The sequence below is a fragment of the Panulirus ornatus genome, chromosome 24 (assembly GCF_036320965.1).
Source record: "Panulirus ornatus isolate Po-2019 chromosome 24, ASM3632096v1, whole genome shotgun sequence".
Classification (NCBI taxonomy): Eukaryota; Metazoa; Arthropoda; class Malacostraca; order Decapoda; family Palinuridae; genus Panulirus; species Panulirus ornatus.
The window spans coordinates 3,072,061-3,094,638 of NC_092247.1; the positions used below are offsets into that span (position 1 = coordinate 3,072,061).

General features: G+C 39.8%; 1 protein-coding gene across 1 annotated transcript in view; it reads left to right on the forward strand.

Moving 5' to 3' along the window:
• Nucleotides 1–22,578, forward strand: part of LOC139757017 (zinc finger MYND domain-containing protein 19-like) — a 131,725-nt gene that overhangs the window by 95,455 nt on the left and 13,692 nt on the right. The window contains exons 2-4 of the mRNA XM_071676980.1: nucleotides 11,838–12,004; nucleotides 13,029–13,227; nucleotides 17,399–17,548. Of these exons, the coding sequence (XP_071533081.1) occupies nucleotides 11,838–12,004; nucleotides 13,029–13,227; nucleotides 17,399–17,548 (516 nt within the window). The remainder of the gene's footprint in view (nucleotides 1–11,837; nucleotides 12,005–13,028; nucleotides 13,228–17,398; nucleotides 17,549–22,578) is intronic.

The following is a 22,578-nucleotide window of genomic DNA, read 5'->3' on the forward strand; positions in this document are numbered from 1 at the left end:
ACACTTTACCTTCAAATATACTGACTTAACTCTCCATTTGGTTTGGTTTACACGCTCCTGTTTGGAAAAAAAACCGATTTGCTCTCTATTCAGGACATTTTGAATGCAGTTTTATTTTTGTTGCCCCTTCCCCTTCCCATTTGCATTCTTGTACGTCCATCATGGGTCATGGTCCGTAGTGGAAAATCGAAAATTTTCGATAGTTCGATTTTTTTTTTTTTTTTTTTTTTTGTTAAAGAAAGGTCAGTTGATATAAGAGACTTTTGGGCTACCGTAACAAACTACCGGTTCACCTGCGACCATGTTTCTTGAGTGAGTCGGTCTGTGCCAAGTGCCAAAGAAATTGTCGCCTCCAGGAACAAAAGTATGGTCTTCCCCTCTCCCTTGGCCCCTGGAACAGTAACTCCACGAAACAGTAACACTCATCAGTAGGGGTTGGGTCCAGCAGACCCGACCAGGAGGAAGAATTAAAAAAAAAAAAACTTAAATGTATTAATGATTTATTGATAATAAACACTGTCCTTAATCTCCAGTCACTATTGAAGGAGTTGAGTGTATAAACATCAGTGGCAGCTATACACAAAGAAAGAAAAAAAATAGCGGAAAGCGACGTTGTGATGTGCACGTTGGGACTTAAGGCACTGTAGCAAAAAATTATAATAATTTCTCTACGTGATTTATACGTATAGTCAAGCAGACCATCATCTCTCATCACACACAAGCCCTTTCTCCCCGAACGACCATATCTGCTGGACAGAACACCAAAAAACGATCAAAAAAAAAAAGGAAAAAATTTCGGATTTTGACGAGGCCATGTATAGCTTAGACCACCATCCTCTTTGAAGTCATGATATTCACGAAAAGGCCATTTATAAGATTGGGAAAAGCTGTGCGATGCATTCATGTTGTTCCATACACAGTCAGAGTACATATGCAATGTATTTAGGACATGGGAATCTATGATATTCCTCACTTTTGTCCAGGCAGACAGGGAGGTTAGAGAGAGGCTTCGACGAACGGGTTCACCAGAGTGCACGTAGCGGATTCTGGTTTTCCTGTGTGTGTGCCCTTCTAACATAAGGACACGCTTCCTCTTCTCGGCTGGCTGGTGTGCCACTACCATGGCGGGTTAGGGGTAGCGATGCCGGTGAACCAAGCGACGTTGACAGGTTCCGTGGATGATGAAGCCGCTCCTGTGCCCACGGCTTCACCAGAGCCAACGCTTATGACGCCGCCTCTTCATATAGGCTACCCCCAGCAAGCTGAGCAGCTGCCTCACATTTGGTCGAAAGTGGCTAACCCCCAGCGAGCTGAGCAGCTGCCACACATTTGGTCGAAAGTGTTTACTGCCTTTGTGTTGTAATAATGCACGATCTCTGCCGTGCCACACCATCCACAGCTGTTGGCAGTGAGTGCACCGACAGCAGCAGTACCACCAACATATCTCCGCTCCTGGTCTTGTAGCAGAGGGCGCTGGATCCTGCGGTCCCGTCGACGCTGTTAGTCATTTCCTTTGGGAGTTGTGTGGTTCGTTGGCGCGGGCTTTGCGAACGAGAGCCGTGCCACCAGTTAGTTGTTTAGGAGGTCTGACCTCCCTGGTATGGATGGAGTGAGCCACTCGTCACGTTCCCGTGGTACCGCCTTCGTCAGCACCTGGTGTAGTTGTCGTCCAAGCCTCGCGCCCTTCAAGAGGTACGCCACACAGTCAGGACTTTGAGTGTGTGTGTGTGTCAAGCCATCACAATCTTCATCCCCGTATTTTTGCAGGTTTATGGATGGAATGCAAGTAACTGTTCCTCCATAGTAATCACCTGGGGTGTAATACAGGCCATACGTCTCAAATAAAGCTCTCTATTTAGTTTTATATAGGAGGGAAGTCACCCCCCCTCCCTTCCTTAGTTGCCGGAGCGCGTCGAAACGAAGACTAACATTTAACAAATGCGAAGCGACATTCCGTCATGGTAGCACTGTTACATGGTCGCGCCATGTCTGAAGTTCCACCACATTACCTGAGTCGAAAGGTGATTGAATTTCTGTGCGAGCCACTGAATTTAAGAATATTCCCAATATGGCTCGAATGTCAACATCTGTTGTCTCCTGGGTAAAGCGCCATGTGTCCTCTTGTATTCTGCAGCTTCTGCATTCATAGGCACACTGGTCCATTGAAGCGATATCAGCAAGGGGACCATCATTTAGGAATGGTTTCATACAAGATTCCGGGAGGGTGACAGTAACCCTGGCCCAATCCCATGGTAGGGGCCAGACATTCGTGGTGGCATTGTGGTTCGAATTTGTGTCCTCGCTGAGGTAGTACCTGTATGTATGTGGTGGTACAGCCCCCACGTAAAACCAGAGAGACGTGTCCAACGAGTATGATCTAATTTTCAGTAACGAGCACCTCGATAGTCGACGTTTCCGTCGGGCAGTTAGTAGCAAGTTAGCAGCGACAGAGCGGGATTGCAGTGGTAGGCTGGTTGGGGATGGCCTAATACTTATTCTTTCAAGGAAACACTTATCATCTCTCGCATTATCCGTTCTCTGAGGCATTATACGTAAGGTCTGTAGTTCAAATAGTCCTGAGAGATATTAATCCTGCAAGACAAATGTAAATAAATTAGCCCCGCACGTCACCTACATGATTGATAAATGATAAAACTTGTTTTTCAATAAATGGTAGTTGGTAATGGGCCACCAAGCCGTTGGAGTCTCCCATTATTTTGCAGTTGGTGTGTGGGACCCAAGCACCGTACATTATTTATATTTTTTCCATTAGCGATGGGTTTGTGGAACCCAAAGTCCATTAAAAAATACAAAGAAACAGCAGGCCCAGAGCGATATATCCTTCCACTGCAAGGATTTCACGGGCACTGGCGATTGTGCTTATCAGAACCCCTTTTTAAGATCGGTGTTGCCAACTAACCATGTCTTAGGAGGAAATTCTTGCGACTCAGATAAATTCTGGGAAAAACAACGGTGCACTTTTTTTTTTTCTATCTATTTTACCTATTCCTTCATGATTGATTTTAGGGCTCCATTGATAATTTGTAGTATGTCGGTGGGGTAAGGTGGTGGCACCATCGCCTTACGAATCAGTTCACGAATAAACACGATTCAGAAGCTCTGCCAACAAATATGTGATATCAATATGTATATTTTTAAATGATATACTGCTTTTCTGAAGCGCTATTAAGGTATTGTGCCTCAGAGCCCTCGGAAAACCTGTGATCAAACCTGGAAAGACAGCAGCAGATTTATGACTGAAATATGTATAACTGTAAAGGAGGAAGTATTATTTAACGTTTATCTCGTAAATGTTTGTATAGTAAAAAAATTATATGTATAATTTATATATGTATATATTATTTATATATGATTTAACGTCTTGCGTGATACTGAAGTAGCTTCAGGAACAAAGGAATGGCCTCGTTCGCTCGCTCACATCCACTCTCATGCTGTCTCATATATATATATATATATATATATATATATATATATATATTGGAAAGGATGATGTGATTATTACACGAAAGTGCACTTGGGAACTTTTCGTGTTTCATTTTCCCCGTGGACTCATAGGAATATATATATATATATATATATATGTTTAAATTGAATGAAAATTTGTGGTTGTAACGAACGCACAAAGTTTCTAAGAGACGGTGAAAGTCAACCAATATTGTCCGCGTTCGTGACGCTAGGAAGGTCCAAATATTTAATAGATAATTGTTAATATTGGAATGACTAGCCTACCAGAATGCCAATGTATATTGCAACCGTGGAGGAATAAGAGGAACGGTATTTCTTCTTCCTGTTAATCGGGTCGGTGTCTGTTGTTCCCAGTCTCTGTGATCAATATAAGAATCGATCACATCCCTCTTGGTCGACGAACCGCCATGAAATATTTGGTGTGGCGATACTTGCTCTCGTTTAGGCTCCAGCTCCTCTCCCCCCAGCTGTTCTCCTCGGTCCTGTGAGACTACGACGCTCCTGTAGTATGCAGTTGGAGGGTTGAGGGGAAAACAAATGATAATCGTGGAAATTCAAGATCGATAACCTCCATATGCTAGTACTCTGCACGAATATTGTTGATCCCTTTGTATATCACAAGACCATGTGGACCGTTACAGCTGATGGCAGCTGCCTGATTTTACACTTTTCTCTCTTTTATTGTATTTTAGTCTAAGCGACTGACTATTCTCTTATCTCCAAGGTTTACTTTGATTGTCAGTGTCGATGTGAATGTTATCTGCCGTAGGCCAAGATTATGCATCTGGCGGGTAGAGATTATAATATAATGTACACAGAACTTGACATCCCACATGCCACTCACCCGCATCTGCTGGAAGTGACGTCATAGTCGCCACATGTGAGAGTCAGGGCTGCCAACAGCGGCTGGACCAGACCAGCAGAGGATGTCAGGCCATGGAGGTGGGGGTAAAAGTAGTCAGCCGTTGTGCTTTGTTATGTACATTGTAGTCTGAAATATACACCAGCGAGTTGGCGTACATACGCGAACTCGCACCTTCTACCGCACACACGCGCGTATTACAGTTTTAGCTTGGAAAGTCCTCCCCAAGTGTGAACTCTCTACGCTTTTTATTACTCTCTCGCACGTAAATCATTTTGTCTATGGTCAGCAGATGGAGTCATTGTAATTATTTTGAAATCTTTCCTCTTACTCATAATGTCTCTCTCTCTCTCTCTCTCTCTCTCTCTCTCTCTCTCTCTCTCTCTCTCTCTCTCGTAATGGTATGTAATATTATGAAGCCTGTCACTAAGTTCATAAACTACTAAAGACATGGCGTCAGACATCTATAAGTGTGTCTTGTGTGCGTGTGTTTATATATATATATATATATATATATATATATATATATATATATATATATATATATATATATATTTTTTTTTTATTCGTACTCGCCTGGAATGATTGAGACCATAAAACAGAAGTAAGAGGAATAATTTTGTTAATCTGAGAAAAAAAAATGGTGATTAATAAGCTGTAGGACAGCTGGAGACTGGTTGAAGTAGGTCAGGGGTTGATTTAAAAGGATGGATGAATGTTTGAAATTACGACAAACGAAAAAGGATTGGGTAATGGGATAAATTATGCCATGCAATACTCCTTTTATTCAGGATTGGCTAGAGATAATGCATGAGTATGGGATTGGCCAACCACTGATACGAAAATGTAAATTATGATAAAGGCTTAAAAGATAAAGACGAGTCAATAAATGTTGGAGGATAGTTTACAGTAATACTTAGGCATGATAACAGAATTCAACGTAAGAAATGTCATTGAATATATTAAGTTCATATTTATGTTACAAGTGTGAAAGATGTCTTAATGAGAGAACAAAGGAAATACATTTAGAACATGGAGCCTTGAACGAATAGTTAATGTAGAACATGGAACTGTAATAGTATTTTGAATTATACATATTGCAAATGAAGACTGCTAATGATGATTAGTCGTTATAAATGTTAACTAATTACTGTCAGTATCAGATTGAACACATAAATTGCAAACAATTGGGTATAATGAAATCGACCAAAGTACAAGATATATTGAAAAGCCTAAGCTAAACCACCAGTGATATGATCTGGAGATGACTTAGAATTTTCAAACTGTAAAATGGGACGAAGAAGGAAATAGTCATAGTCGTAGATTTGAATATGACAATGAAAATGGATGAACAAACGAGAGAACAGATGAAGGATGATGAAACTGTGAGAATAGCAGTGATACAATTAACACACCAGCGAAGAGAATAATAATAACACATTGCTCCACATAATTACTGATTTGGCACACTACACAGACGAGTCATATCATGTAATTATAATGTAACTCCCAGAGATAAACCATTTATGGGGCTCGTTCAGCTTCGGGGCTTGCTCTCCACGCGAGAGGAGGAGTAAGGTGGGCTCCTTTGGGGTGAGGTTGTTGACCATGCTCCTGCCTAAACCCGTCTGCTGACCATGGTGCAGCCTAGTGGAGGCTGTGCGTGTGTGTGTGTGTAATTTGTGCTTGAGTTGTTACCAGTTGCAGGTGGCGCCTGCAGATACTTAATAAAAGTCAGTAGGAGAATGAATTAAAAAAAAAAAAAGAGAACCGTTTAAGTAATTACATCTTACTTTTTTGGACGCGAAAGGGAGAGATTATGATGGAGAAAAGACTGACATCAGAGCTGCTAAGGGAATAGAACTTTCATTGGGACAAGAGGAAAAGGAATGAGATTAATGTGGGAATAGGAAGTATACATTGAATTCACATCTCATAAAGACAAAGAATGTATGTGATTACCAACAAAGAAGTATTTACTGCAGCAGAATGTTAATACCAGAGGTATGGAAAGGGGGGGGGGGAAGAAGTTAACTAAACAGATGAATATAAGAACTCGGCAAAAACTGGAAGTGCCAGCGAACGAACAGACATGTTAGACTAATTTCTTTTAAAGCAGTTTTTTTTTTTTTTCTGTTGAATTGACTGGGCCATACTTACTAATATATTGGGTTAGGTTAGATTGATCGACGGAACTAACTCAATATTTACGGATATCTGAAAAGAAAATTAGAGGAGAATGAAGAGAGAAAGCAAGCAGTAGCAGGAAAACTAATCCAATAATTATTATTCATATATATGAAACAAATATAGAGGGAAAATAACAGCTTGGACTGACGCCTCTTGTAGTTGAAAAAAATATAAAAGTAACCCCAAGAAAATATGCCTGATGGTTTTGTGTTGTTCATTCAAAATAAGAACATTTTGATGATTAATCAGCGTGACGAGGACACCATCACACATTTGGAGGTCTTTGACAGCGACTTACCAATGATGGAACTCGGAAGACAATTGAACGCCATCAAAAAAATACGAATGTACTTTGTAGAGACAGAGCTAAGCCAGCAGAGGTGTAGCAAGCAGTTCACAAAATAACCGCATCAACAGTGAACATTGGAGGACCGAAGCTCTTGTCTAAGTAGTATGGGGCTGTAAATTATATATCATGCTATAAAGTGACTAAAAGCCGCAAAAAAAAAAAAAAATTATCTGTAACTATGCTACTGAAAGACAACACATCGTATTGTACCAAGCAAGACTTGTGCAGAATCATCAAATTACACGTTGCCAGCAATTTCATATTATCACCGGATGCATATTGGTAAATTCATGTTAACAACTCACCACAAAAATATATAAGTGATACTGAAGCAAAAGCGTTCGTCTTTAAAAAAGCCTTTTATAAACCTCAGAATTATTTCGGGTAAAGTAGTGAACAGATAATGTAAAATGTAAAAGTTAAGCCGGCAAGATGGATCAAGGAGTTTGAGACAGACAAATTTCTTGAGTGCCTTAGTGGCAAGCGGCGTGAGTTAGTCAAATTAAATTACCAGAGGAAGACAAGGAGAATGGAGAAAGATTCGATATTGCCGGAGGAAAATTGGGTGTATCTTAAGGAGGAAAAACGAATGAATAAGTAACCGGATGATATAGTAATATACATAGGAATTTGAATGCTTGAGGATGATATGTGGTGTGAGGTGGTTTGATTGAGAAAGTGATTAAAAGGTAAGACAGGTGCGTGGCAATAAGAAGTGTGGTTGAGATGACTGAAGTGGGCGTGCTGAAATTGTTTGGGCAAATGGAGAGAATGAGCGTGAAGTTAACAAAGAGGATGTTTGCGTCGGAAGTGGAAGGGAAGTGGAGAAGGTGACTAGAGACGGATTGAGTCGACATCATTGGAGTGGTCAGGGCCTGAACATGCAGGAGGCGAGGGTGAAATGGTGTGCCTGGGCACGGGTAAATTGAACTGATGTGGTATACATGGGGCAACCTGCTATCATTGAACTGAACGAGGGTATCAAAAGCGGCTGGGGTGTGGAAAGGGGGCTGTGTTTTTGGTGCATTGTATATGACGGCTAAAGGAGGGGCGTGAGGAATGTGGCCTGTCTTCATATGTTCCTGGCACTACCTCACTGACATGGGAGACGACAGAAGAATGAAAGAAATAAAAAAGTATATGTATACACATTCCTTGCATGCTGTAGAAGGCGATATAGAGGAGTGGGAGCAGGATGCTGGAAATCCTCCCATCCTATATTATTACTTTTCAAAATATGGAACATGGGAAGGAGTTAACTGAGGAGTTTTCCTCTAAGGCTCAGTCATCTATTCCAGATGCTACCTTGCTATTAGAAGAAATAGCAAATAAGTATAAAAGATAGTTTACACAAAAAGCATTATTCCCCTCCCCCCCAAATTTTTTTTCAGAGGGGATACAAGGTTAAGGTTTATTGTGGTTACAAGCATATGATACTCTTAGGGTGAAATCCTTGTACATCTGGTCCCTAAGATTATTGTTTCTAATGGTGTGAACACCAGCACTCTGCCACAATTTATCTTGAAGGAAGGTTTTTTAATTACTCTTCCTTGTTTTAGGAATATCACTTCTGAGTGTTGTATTTCTGCTACCTATGCTTCAAAATGGTTGGATCTTACCTTTCTAAGGAGGAGAAAGTCCAGACTCTCACCTGGAAGCAAGAAAATGTTTGTAATGGTGTGAGCACCAGCAAGCCACCTCAGGTTTTCTTTAGGGAAGGATCTTCTTTCTTGACTTTTTGACTGCCATTTTATTTTAGGAATTTCGCCTCTGAGCCCTGTATTTCTTCCGTCTATGCTTCAGGATGGTTACCTCTTACTTTTTTGAGGAGGAAAAACCCACATTCTTGCCAGGAAGCAAGAAAATGTGGGTACACTTGAGATTTTTTTTAAATGCATGAGATGCTGAGAGTGCATGATCATGCAGCTGCTTCATGCAACACCTCATCATTGCCTTGCCTCATTCAAAAGATCAAGACCTTATGAACCAAAAACATGGACCTAAAGTACTTCAGGAACCTTGCCACTTCCATGCCCAGATGTCTGTAGATGGTAATGTAGTCAAGGCTAAAGGAGAGGTTACAAAGTACTGAAGTGTAAGGGTGACATCGCCTTTGAAAAGATATATGGTGAGGCAGACAAGTATTTTTGTTGACACTATACATCTGTAGATAGATAGATAGATATGATATTGGAGGCTCTGGTGTTACTGGACTTACCACAAGTGAAAAGTCCCCTTTGTCGAGTCTGTATCATTGATAGGGCAGTCTTATCAGTGAACTTCTCACTCCAAAGGAGTGTACATTTCCCAGCTGCTGGAAAGAGTACAGCCTTGGACTGCAGGAGCCTTTGGAAAGGCTCTGGGTATTACTAGGACCCTTTCATAGAAATTAGTATTGGGGTAAGTATGAATAGAATAATGAAGGCTCCAGTCATAGACATAAGTCCACAGTGAGGCCAGACATTAAGTTGAATATGGTAAGATTTAATGAGGGAAAAATATATGAAGACTTTTGGAGGAAGTAGGAAATCAGCCAGGTTGTAGGTGTTACATGAGCAGGTAAATTGTTCCAAAGCTTAGGAGCATTGGGATAAAACCAGACATCACAAGAGTCTATCCTTGAATTGCCAAGGGCCATACAGGTATCAAATGATACAGTGGCTTGCCAAATTTGACATGGTCCAGTTAATGGCAGGGGCACATAAGCAGCAAGCTCTCTGGAGTAGAAACCAAGGTAGTGTCTATAGAAGATGGAAAAACCACCACTGCTACACAGGATGAGTTAAGTTTTGAGGTCAGACTGGGCAAAATTATGTCTGTTTTAAACTCAACTCTATGTTGTTTGTATATAAGTTAGAACACCTACAGGTGGACCAGTGGATGACTGTTTAGAAGAGGAAAGAAATGATAACATGAAGAGGACTCCCAGTTTCCTAGAGGTAGACTTAGCCATTTGTGTAGTGTGGGGTTTCCAAGATATGTTTGTGTTGGCTGATGGAATTACAGATCCCTCATTAGGGTTGTGGAAGTTATGAGGGATGTTAGAAAGGGAGAGGCAGAAATTAGGTTTCCGAGGTGTGAAACATAACCAGGTGAAGTCCTTTCAGAACCTAAGATTTAGAGGAAGTTGTGATAAAATGAGAGGCACATGAAGTGAGAGAGGATGGGGTGGATTTGAAGGAATGCAGTGTTCAGTCATCAGCATATAATGGCATCTTCTTGTTGGCTTAAGAAAAGATATTGTTGATGAATAGGAAAAAGGGTTTAAAAGACAGTACAGAATTCTGAAGGACACTGCTGTTGACAGGGAAAGAAGGAGAGGTTGATCCACCAACAGTTACAGAGGAATATTGGCTGGCAAGGAAGCTAGTGGTTGGGGAGCAAAATGTGGGACGGAAGTTAAAAGAGGGTAGCTTGGGGATAAGACCTTGTTACCATTCCCTGTTAAAAGTTTTTAATGTATCAAAGGCTACAACATAGGATTCTTCATAAGTCTCACAGACATGACTGGACATTAAGAGCATAGGATAGGATTTCACCTGTTCATCTTACCTTGCAAAAGCTGTGCAGATGGTCAGGAAAAAGACAGCTAGGTTCAAGATATACTAAGAAATGGGAGTTGAAAAGGGGTTCATTGACTTTGGAAATGGCAAAAGTCAAAGTTAGCAGGACATTAGTAGGAAGGATTAGAATAGTTTCGCATTTTTGGATAGGCTGTACCAATTCAACTTTCCAGGAAGAAAGAAGGGTTGTTTTTTCAGCTGAGTAACCATGGATGCAAGTTCATAGGCACATACCGTCTGGTTCTTTCGCATTGCTTTTGTCCTAAAAGTGGAGTGCTTTTTAGACTGCAAAAAAATGATTAGTGGGAGAGGCATAGGATTATTAAGAGCGTCATGGGTTGAGGGAAAATTCAAGTCATCCAAAGTGGAGTTAAATGAGAAAAGAGAACCTCAGTTAGTTATTTTGTTAATGGGAGATACAGCTCTAGCAACATCAGAACATAAAAGTAAAGTTACTTCAACAGAAGTGATTAGAGATGCTTTGAACTAAATTCCTGAAAGACCTATCATTGAGTGAAGAAGAGAGGTTCTTACACATCCTTTAGATAAAGGAATACTCTGCCTCATTGATATTGTACTTAAGTAATTTCTGGTAGAAATGAAAGTTAGAAATTCCTCTCAGAATAAGTAGAGTTTTTGCAGATTCAGCATGCCCAGTCTCATGCCCAAATGACTTTAAAACAGGAATGGTTGGGCGATGGAGTAAAAGAAAAGGTGTTTAGCACTTTTATACTGTGTACCTATTAATTAGGTAAGTCATAATTTACTCATAAGAATGCTTACACATTCGTGCATAAACATTTTACTATGGGTAAGACAAAGTACTTTATATTCAGCTGATTTTAAAGTACAGAATTATATACTTATATAGAGTAACTTGAAGCTGTGCCATCAATTCATTAGAAAGTAAACTATGAATACTTCCTTTTAAGTATATGACCAGTTTTTTTTTTGCGTGTGTATTTGTAGTTAAAATAGCTTGGATAACTTGAAGATTCACACCCTTCAAGTTTGTGCTGAAAATACAGCCTTGTACATCAGTGTGGTAATAGATAACTGAAACTGGAGCCTCCAGTGGGGAAAAAAAGAAGTCTGTCAATCTTCTATGGAAGCACCTAAAACTCATTACTTTCTTAGTTTACTTGGCTTTATAAAACTTTGAAAAGTCGTGAATATCATTTTGTAATAGGTTAAGCCATTTCATGCAATGCCTTCAAAATTTATGGCACAAGAATCCAGTATTATGAGTACTAGAACAGAAATTTCTGTAGTTGTGACACAGGAAATGTAATGAAAACTATCATTTCATACATGTTTGGACATATTTTCACTCTGTTAAATCTTTGCACATTTCAAGCATCCAGCTAATGCACTTCCTCTTTTACAGACAAAGTATGCATTGTTAGACGAGAGAGACATCTGCCTTGTACAGCAGTTCGCTTTTGAAGCCAGAGTAGAGATCGACAGGGATGGAAATGGGGCTGCAATTTACGCTTGGGCCTATGACATCAGTCGGGGCAGGACCTCGGGCCAATATGTCCACGACCTCCTCTGGTGAGGACGTCTTTTGTCACCATAGTTCATCATCTAAGTAACATTTCATCTAGGTCAGCCATCATTTGGAGCAAACTTCACTTGCTCATCCTTTTTCTAGGTCAGTTTCCTCTTTGTTCATTCTTTACTTATGTCTTCTATAACATGGATCCTTCTTTGGCCATGCTTCACTCAGATCATTCCCCTCATAAACTGTCCATCATATGGGTCATCCATTATTTGAGTCATTATTGGGATTATTCATCACATAGACTATCCTTTACCCATGTCATCTCAACCTAGGATATCCATTATGTAGGCCTCTCTTTAAAAGTGAGATAATTTTCCACCTGAATTAACCTTTACTTAGGTCAGCACTTGAATTGGTTAACCTTCATATGGATCATTCTTTACTCAGGTCATTCTTCCCATGTGTTATCCTTTGCTTTGATCATTCTTTACCACAGTCATCCTTCACCTTGGTCATCCTTTACATGGGTTAGCCATCATCCACCCTATGGCTGCCATATCTTCTCCTAGTATCTAAACATCCCACTTTCTCCAAGTTTTCTCCATTCAAACTTACACTCCAACAGACATCAGATTCTGTTTCTCATACAATTTTGCCTCTAGCACTGCATTGTATTCAGCAAATAACATCTGATTTGCCTCCTAGGTTGTTCATTCCCAACATATAGATGAATTAGATTTCATAGGACTCCATTTGCATGCTGAGAGTTTAAAGTTACATTCATTTAGAATGTGTTATCGTCATTGGTTGTGGAGAAGTACAGTCTTATCAAGGAATATCTCGCTCCATGAGAGTCTGTCAGTTCCCTTCTAGCTTGATGTAGTGCAGCCTCGAAGCTGCAGGAATCCAGTAAAAAGGGGTCCTAGGGTTGTATGATTAAATCAAGATCATTAAGAATGAATGATATTATGCATATGATACACATAATTTGCTTTGAGAATTTTTCCTGGTATTACTAAAAGATTGACATTTTTATGAAAAGCTGAAGTCTTTCAATTATATATTTTTTTGTAGGGAAACACATAGAGGAGGAATTGCATCAGGATGGAAAGTTATTCATTTAAACCAAGTGACTGTAGACAACAGATTGGAAAACCTTGCATTAGTACCTGTAGGAGCTAAACAGCCAGTAGCTTCACAGACTGCAACCCCGAGAGACCAGTCTCTATACTGGGTAGCTATCCAGCAGCTACCAGCAGATCCTGTGGAGGAGGTAAGTCACAGTATACATTAAGTGTTAACACTTTTTTTTATATGAATGTGTTTTTTAGGTACCATTGATGTATACTTGGGAGGGTTGGAATGTGTGGAAGGCGAGAACGTTATCTTGGAGAGCAAAAATGGGTATGTTTGAAGGAATAGTGGTTCCAACAATGTTACATAGTTGTGAGGCATGGGCTATAGATAGGGTTGTGCGGAGGAGGGTGGATGTGTTGTAAATGAAATGTTTTAGGACAATATGTGGTGTGAGGTGGTTTGATTGAGTAAGTAATGAAAGGGTAAGACTTGTGGAAATAAAAAGAGTGTGGTTGAGAGAGCATAAGAGGGTGTGTTGAAATGGTTTGGTCACATGGAGAGAGTGAGTGAGGAAAGATTGACAAAGAGGATATATGTCAGAGGTGGAGGGAACGAGAACTGGGAGACCAAAATGGAGGTGGAAGGATGGAGTGAAAAAGATTTTGAGCAATCGGGACCTGAACATACAGAAGGGTGAAAAGCATGCAAGGAATAGAGTGAATTGGAATGATGTGGTGTAACGGGGTGGATGTGCTAAGGATATGATAGCCAAGATTGCATAGATATAGAACTAGAAATGAGCATTACAAATTGTGGATTACATAGGATTATACACCAGTATATATCTACCATGCCTCACCAGACACCTCTCTAGCAATTAGCAAGGATTCTGACAAGGAATGAACTATGATTTGATTAGTATATTGTTGCATGTCAGTCTATGCAATTTATCCCACCAGATGTAATTGATATATTGATTCCCCTATTTCCATCAAAATGTTTTGGAATTCACTATAGCCATCTGCTGTCTTTCTGTGTTAACTTGAAAAACTTTTGTTCAATTTAACTTGAAGGATGATGAGGTTTGATGGAAACTCTAATGCTTTGACTATATCAGTGACATGCTTATTAAGTTTCATGGCATCCAGTCAGATATTGCATTTGCTTTACTCCTGTGTTATGTCCATGTTAAGAATAAGGTAACCATATTAGGAATGATTTAATGTAGTTCTCAAAGTCTGGTGTTATGTCCATATTAACAGTAAGGTAACCATATTAGGAATAATTTGATGTAGTTCTCAAAGTCTTTTGATTGATTTCTTTTTTTGTATGTTTTTCAATGTTTCTGCAATTGGATGTTTGAGACCAAACTGTCACCAAAGATCTGCCACTTATATGACCTTCATTGCTGAAGTTTATTTACAAACTGGCAGAATACTTGAAGACATAGTGTTGCAGTTTATATTGAGAAATCCGTCAGAGCATCATTGATATAATTGAGGAATTTTTTGGATATCTCTTCAACCACTTCTGGCTTCATTGTAAGATTGTAGACATTTGTAAGCTTGCCAACATAGTGCTAGTCATAAAACCCTCTAAACCCTCCAACTCTCCCTACTGCTACCACTCTTCATCACTTTTATCTTTATCATCCAAACTCTTTGAAAAATTGATCCACAGTAGAATAAAGCAAAGCATCCAACTTTCACTTATCAACATGACTGTAGACCCAGTCACTCCACAACCACTCTATCTACAAACCTCAAAACTTATCCAGAAGGCTACAACCAACCATAACCCCTCTAGTGGCAGTAGACAACTCCCCCAACACAAGCTCACACATAAAAGTTTCTTAACCTCATCCAGAACAATGATAGAAGTGTTTGGCGATCTTTTATGGCTGGGCATCAAAATCAAGTCACTCAACGAGGCTTCTTTTTGAAACACTTAAGCACTTCAGTGGAGTTCCCAAAGGAGCATTCCTCTCTTGATCCTTCTTCAGTCCCCTCCTAATGACCTCACTTTATTTCATTCAGACCATAGAGTGAAGATTATGCAGATAATCTTTTTGTCATTTCACTTGACTCTTAACACCATAGAAATAACAACAAATTTACAACACTACATTGTCCTACTGAAACAGTGACTTTCGTAGAATAGAATGTTTGCCTTCCCTCAGAAGTCCTCAGTTTCTTTCTTGACTACAAACAGATGCAAACCCAACCTGCATCCTCCTGTCAGAGCTTTGGAGAGGCCCTAAGTAGAGCTTGGTTTCATGCAAGTATTTGAAATACTTGCAAGCTATGGCTGAGTATGGAAAGCTTAATCAAATGAAAACTGATATAGGAATCATGTATGGGTGAAAAAATAGTATACCTGATTAAGGGGGCATACCATTTGATGGGGAGTAAGGGGCCCAGAAACTGGAGAAGCACCAGGGTCTATGGTATCTCTCAGGCCTTGCCTTCTGTCACCTTGAATGGCCAGTCTGTAAAACACCAGCTATACTGGGCATCATATACAACACGCACATGACATTCACTCCCCATACCACAAACATTATCACAAAAGCAGCTGACAAACTAAATGCCTTTAGAACACTAATTGACACTCAATTTGACAAGAAAATGAATTCCTTAGTATCCTTTGCAAACAGTTCATTTGCTTTACCATGACTAAAGTATGCTTCACTTGCATGATCATCCACTCTTATCTGTCTCTCTATCTATATCTCTGATCCTCATTCCCTCCATGAGCTTCCATCAAGGAGGTGACCATGGTAAAGGAGTCTTCACTTATCCTTGTCCTTACATGTTTCCCTCTCATAGACCATTCCATGCATTCTTCCACCATGGTGGTCTTCCTCTCACACCAACCCCTTTAATCATACGTCATACACTTTCCTTGTAAACTCCCTATCTTACTTTCTTTCCAGATGCCCAGATTACCTCAAAAGATTACATTCACATACTCTGCTGCTCAGTTTATTCCCTTTGCATTCCCTGAAAACCCAGTCTCTCCTACACCCACTCATTTCTTTTTTTCATTTCATCTCATCATACCTCATGCTCCTCTCAATAAGCTCATTTCCATAGGGTTGGGAAGACTATGCTGTCCCATAATCCTTTCCTCACTTCCATATTTACACATCTACCCTTCATTATTTTGTAAAGGGATACAATGACTTTTCTACCATGTACTGCAGTCTCCCTTATCTCTCATTCCCTATCAGCAGACTTACCCTAGATAGCTCCCAAATACTTAACTTCTGACACCTCTTCCAGTCTTTCTCCCACCATATCTATAACACAGTTTAGTACATTTTCTTCTCAGTCTGTAGGGCTTTGCAAAATCGATACTTCAATTTGTTCCTTTTCAAACACCATTATTTTACTTTTACTCACATTTGCTTTCAATCACCTATGCTTACATGCACCAAAATACACTTGCAACCCTCTGCAAATGTACTTTCAGCAAACAACACAGTATCATCTGCAAACTGGCTTGTCACCAGCCACCATACCTCACCACCACACCCTATCTCTGTGCCCTCTATTCCTAGTTTTGCTTTCATCTCTTATCACTCCAGTCATATACATGCATATCCCACCTTTTCCTTTGTATCACCCATCACAACCACCTTTTTCTCCTTCTCATGACTATTTGCATGGTCTTTCAAATTTTTCCAGTTATGCTTCATTTCATCCTTACCTTGCAGTCTTTATATTCACTGGCACATATATTCATACTACACAATTCCAATCTTTTTGGTCATCCACACTGTCTAAAACAAATATAACTAAACTGCAAACCACACAAAATAGAGCACAGAATGGTGACTTGCTGCTTTATGGGTGTTAATTTGTAGAACTTGATCACAAGCCCCAACCCTAAAATTTCAGTTTCACTTTGTCTGCCACTCCTTGAGCAGGACCTTTATCTCTCCAGTATCTTAGTTCCCTTTCCACCACCTTCCATTCTTTTAACCTGGTTGGTTGAAACACATCATACCAGTTCTTTTAACTTGGTTGAGACAGAGTACCAAACTCACAAAACTCAAACTGCTAATTCTACCTCACGTGTCGTAGTGATTATTGGTTTGGAGCGCCAGAGCCAGAGAAGTGCATACACATCCATTTTAAGCAGTTGCCTGACTGATTGTTAATGGCTGTGTGGCACTTAAGTTGCATATTGAGGTAGTTGTTGCTTATCATTTAAAGATATTCAAATTGCATATTGTGTTAAGATATACAGCAGACTAAGTATGATGAGTGCTTAGCTCAGTTTCAGCCCCAGATGCCGTGAACTGTAGTTTCCATTATTTGTACACTTTATTATGAAAATTCATATTTTTCTTTCATTTTCAGCAATATGGTGATTTTGTAGTAACAAGATACTTCAATGCCAATGGTGAAGTTGTGGAGGAGGAGGAAGATTGTTATTATGAATGTCGATACCCCCCTTGTACTAATATAGAGAAAGAACTTAGAGAATTTTCAATATGTGGTAGATGCCAGGTGAGTTAATTGCCATTGAGTGTATTTTCAGGTATGAAATTGCTCAAAATACCAAATTGAATTATATGTAAGTATTATTTCTTGAGCTAAGTAGTGAGCAAAGGATATTTTTGCTCAAAACTTCAGAATTTCTGTCTAGGACTTGGTTGAACAAAATTTTCCTACGTCTGTTTCCATATGATAATATGCCTTCCATCTCCAACAGCAGAGCACCTTTTTGTCAACAATTGACATAAAATGTAAGCAATGTTTAATGTATTTTTAAAGCCCACTGGTGTATGATATGAGTTGAGATATGTGCTGAATGAGGAACTGTCATTGGAATTGCTTGGTCTAAGAGAAGGTGCATACATAAGCAATATATGAGTGAGTGGAGCTTGGTATCGCCAGGAGTTAGTGGACTGTGTTAATTGACAAGTGTGGAGAGGAGAGGATGTGGATGTGTATTTGTTGAAAGGGGCAGTAGGTTGAAAGTCCTATCATAGCTTGGTGAAGGTGAGAGTGAAAGTGACCCTCAAAAGTGGAAAAAGTGAGCTTGAGAAAGTGGTATGTATGCAGAGATACCAGGAGAGATTGAATGAAGGATGGCAAAGAATTAGAGTAAACAAAACTAGGGAGTGGAAGACCGGTGGAAGATGTTTAGGAAAGCAGTGCTTAAAGATGAAGTGTGTGGCATTCAGAATGTGGGATGTGGGTGTATGAGAAAGGGTAGTGGATGCTGAAATAAGGAAAATTAATTTCTCATATCAGTAAATTTTAGGGAGAATAAAAAGATGTTCTGGAAGGAGGTAAATAGGGTGCGTAAGACAAGGGAGCAAATGGGAACTTCAGTGAAGGGCGTAAATGGGGAGGTGATAACAAGTAGTGGTGATGTGAGAAGGAGATGGAATGAGTATTTTGAAGGTTTGTTGAATGTGTCTGATGACAGAGTGGCAGATATAGGGTGTTTTGGTCGAGGTGGTGTGCAAAGTGAGAGGGTTAGGGAAAATGATTTGGTAAACAGAGAAGAGGTAGTAAAAGCTTTGAGGAAGATGAAAGCCGGCAAGGCAGCAGGTTTGGATGGTATTGCAGTGGAATTTATTAAAAAAGGGGGTGACTGTATTGTTGACTGGTTGGTAAGGTTATTTAATGTATGTATGACTCATGGTGAGGTGCCTGAGGATTGGCGGAATGTGTGCATAGTGCCATTGTACAAAGGCAAAGGGGATAAGAGTGAGTGCTCAAATTACAGAGGTATAAGTTTGTTGAGTATTCCTGGTAAATTATATGGGAGGGTATTGATTGAGAGGGTGAAGGCATGTACAGAGCATCAGATTGGGGAAGAGCAGTGTGGTTTCAGAAGTGGTAGAGGATGTGTGGATCAGGTGTTTGCTTTGAAGAATGTATGTGAGAAATACTTAGAAAAGCAAATGGATTTGTATGTAGCATTTATGGATCTGGAGAAGACATATGATAGAGTTGATAGAGATGCTCTGTGGAAGGTATTAAGAATATATGGTGTGGGAGGCAAGTTGTTAGAAGCAGTGAAAAGTTTTTATCGAGGATGTAAGGCATGTGTACGTGTAGGAAGAGAGGAAAGTGATTGGTTCTCAGTGAATGTAGATTTGCGGCAGGGGTGTGTGATGTCTCCATGGTTGTTTAATTTGTTTATGGATGGGGTTGTTAGGGAGGTAAATGCAAGAGTCTTGGAAAGAGGGGCAAGTATGAAGTCTGTTGGGGATGAGAGAGCTTGGGAAGTGAGTCAGTTGTTGTTCGCTGATGATACAGCGCTGGTGGCGGATTCATGTGAGAAACTGCAGAAGCTGGTGACGGAGTTTGGTAAAGTGTGTGGAAGAAGAAAGTTAAGAGTAAATGTGAATAAGAGCAAGGTTATTAGGTACAGTAGGGTTGAGGGTCAAGTCAATTGGGAGGTGAGTTTGAATGGAGAAAAACTGGAGGAAGTGAAGTGTTTTAGATATCTGGGAGTGGATCTGTCAGCGGATGGAACCATGGAAGCGGAAGTGGATCATAGGGTGGGGGAGGGGGCGAAAATTTTGGGAGCCTTGAAAAATGTGTGGAAGTCGAGAACATTATCTCGGAAAGCAAAAATGGGTATGTTTGAAGGAATAGTGGTTCCAACAATGTTGTATGGTTGCGAGGCGTGGGCTATGGATAGAGTTGTGCGCAGGAGGATGGATGTGCTGGAAATGAGATGTTTGAGGACAATGTGTGGTGTGAGGTGGTTTGATCGAGTAAGTAACGTAAGGGTAAGAGAGATGTGTGGAAATAAAAAGAGCGTGGTTGAGAGAGCAGAAGAGGGTGTTTTGAAATGGTTTGGGCACATGGAGAGAATGAGTGAGGAAAGATTGACCAAGAGGATATATGTGTCGGAGGTGGAGGGAACGAGGAGAAGAGGGAGACCAAATTGGAGGTGGAAAGATGGAGTGAAAAAGATTTTGTGTGATCGGGGCCTGAACATGCAGGAGGGTGAAAGGAGGGCAAGGAATAGAGTGAATTGGAGCGATGTGGTATACAGGGGTTGACGTGCTGTCAGTGGATTGAATCAAGGCATGTGAAGCGTCCGGGGTAAACCATGGAAAGCTGTGTAGGTATGTATATTTGCGTGTGTGGACGTGTGTATGTACATGTGTATGGGGGGGGTTGGGCCATTTCTTTCGTCTGTTTCCTTGCGCTACCTCGCAAACGTGGGAGACAGCGACGAGGTAAAAAAAAAAAAAAAAAAAAAAAAAAAATTTCTCATGAAACAGAAAAGGCATACATATGGATGATATCTCCAGGAGTGATTGGGGGGAGTACAGAAAGAAAGTGGCAGGTCAAGAAAAAGGTACAAGAGCTGGAAAGAGAACAAGTGAGAGATTGGAAGAAGACAATTAGCAAACTTCAGAGAGGCTGAGAAAATGAGCAAGGAGAATATCAGGACAATTGGGGGTGACATTGACAGTGTTGAAAGCATATTAGAAAGTAATAGACAAAAATGATGTGAAAAAATGACATGAATATTTTGAAGGATTGTTTGATATGTTAGATAATGATAGGGAGACTGATGTGGTGTGTTTGGGATGAGGTGTGATGTAGACCATGACACTCACTGGCGAAGAGAGAAAAAGTAGTGAAAATTTTGTTCAAAATGGAATGTGTTAAAGAATTGTGAGTAGATGTGATTTCCATTGAGTTTTTCAAGAAAGGGGATGATAGTGTTGTTGATTGATTATTCAGGCTGTTTGATGTGTCTATAACCAATTTGGTATGCTTGGCAGGAGGTTCAAATTTGGGCACAAAGAAAAGCTCTCACAGGATAACTCCTGGTGTTTGTCACATAAATTGTCATATGAAGACTCCCAGCATTTAAAAGTTGATTTATGCTGCTCTCCTGTCAGGTGTATAAAGTACTCCAGGAAAGTTTACAGGCATACATAGTGAAATGTGTGGTGTTTCTGTAAGCGTTCTAATCACAAACAAATATGATTACTGTTTCTTTTATGTTATCTTGTTAGAAAGTCTCAGCTTCAAATATTATAACATAACATGAGGGCACAAATATTGCACAAGCTTATTAAATATCTCCACATATATTGATAAGTATACAGGAAGAATTTTGTTTATAGTGTCTGTAAACAGTGCATGGGATATCACTACGGGCATTACTTAATAGCTGTATATATACACCTCTTAGCTTCAGTAAACCATGAGAATGAAAATTAGGCATATGCACCCCTACCTGCAATGAACTGAAAAATTTGATAAGGTTTATATACCCTATCTGTAAAGCATGGGTTAAAGGTATAATAGTACTTACAGTGTTGATGAATATATACTGGACCCATGAATGCAAAGGAAAGGAAGAGGGTGAATGTGCTGGAAATGAAATGCCTAGGGACAGTAACTGGCATGGGAATGGTTGATCATATGAGAAATTACTTGTAAAGAGAGGTATGGTTGTGAGTATAGTCTCACAAACAAACAGGGTGTACTGAAATTGTGTAGGAGTATGGATTGGTTGAGAGTGAAGAGACTAACAAAGAGGATCTACATGATGGAAGTAGAATGTATAATGGGGACCAGGAGATTGAGGTTGAGATGGCAAAACTGGTTAATCCTTAAATGGCAGGACTCATCATATGAAGATTTGTGCTGCAAGTGACAGGAATCATTGTACGAGTGCTTAGATTTTAGGGATTTTATTGAACAACTTACCAATATTATGATACATAGGGCTGCTTATTCTAGAGACTTACACTTTTATGGAAATGCAGATAGGTACATACGGCTGCTTATTCTAGACTTACATTTTTTTGGAAATGGCACATAGGTATGAAAAAAAATTAAGATATATAAAGAAATGTAAATGTGTGAAAATATGAATAGATATGAGGTTATACCAACCATAACTAGTGATAAAGTGTCAATTTGTGAATGTGGGTCAAAGGCAGTCCCTTACCCTGTACTCACCTCCACTGGAGGAAGTACACCTTATCTTTAGGACTATCTCATGACCATTTAAGTTAGCTCACTTGTTCTGTCTATTCTTTACTTTTACATGCATTTCTTTTATGAATACTGATGAGTCATCACTGAATTTGGGTCAGGGGCTCTCTCCCAAACCCTAATTTGACTCCTTCCTTCCTATGTCCACTAGTCCATGTTAGTTCACTTTATTGTACATATCCTCTACCATTACATGTATTTCTTTCATTTGTAATGGGAAACAGAAAATTTGATGACCATATTCTTTTTGTCCATTGTGAAATTCAAATAAAAAATAACCTGCCATTTGAGGGTGAAAGGAGGTTTTGGAGCCTGTACATTCAGAAGGGTGAGAAACATGCATTGGATAGAAAGAACTGAAATTGCCTTGTAATTAGAGATGTTGTGCCAGTAATGGGCTACACCAAGGCATATGATGGAGTAAAGATATACCATAGAGTAATTTCTCAGGTTTGGCTGTGGATAGTAGATTCTTGTTATAAAAAAGTATACATAGCAACTAGATAGTGGTATATTTAAATAAGGTTGCTTTTCATCTGTGTCTT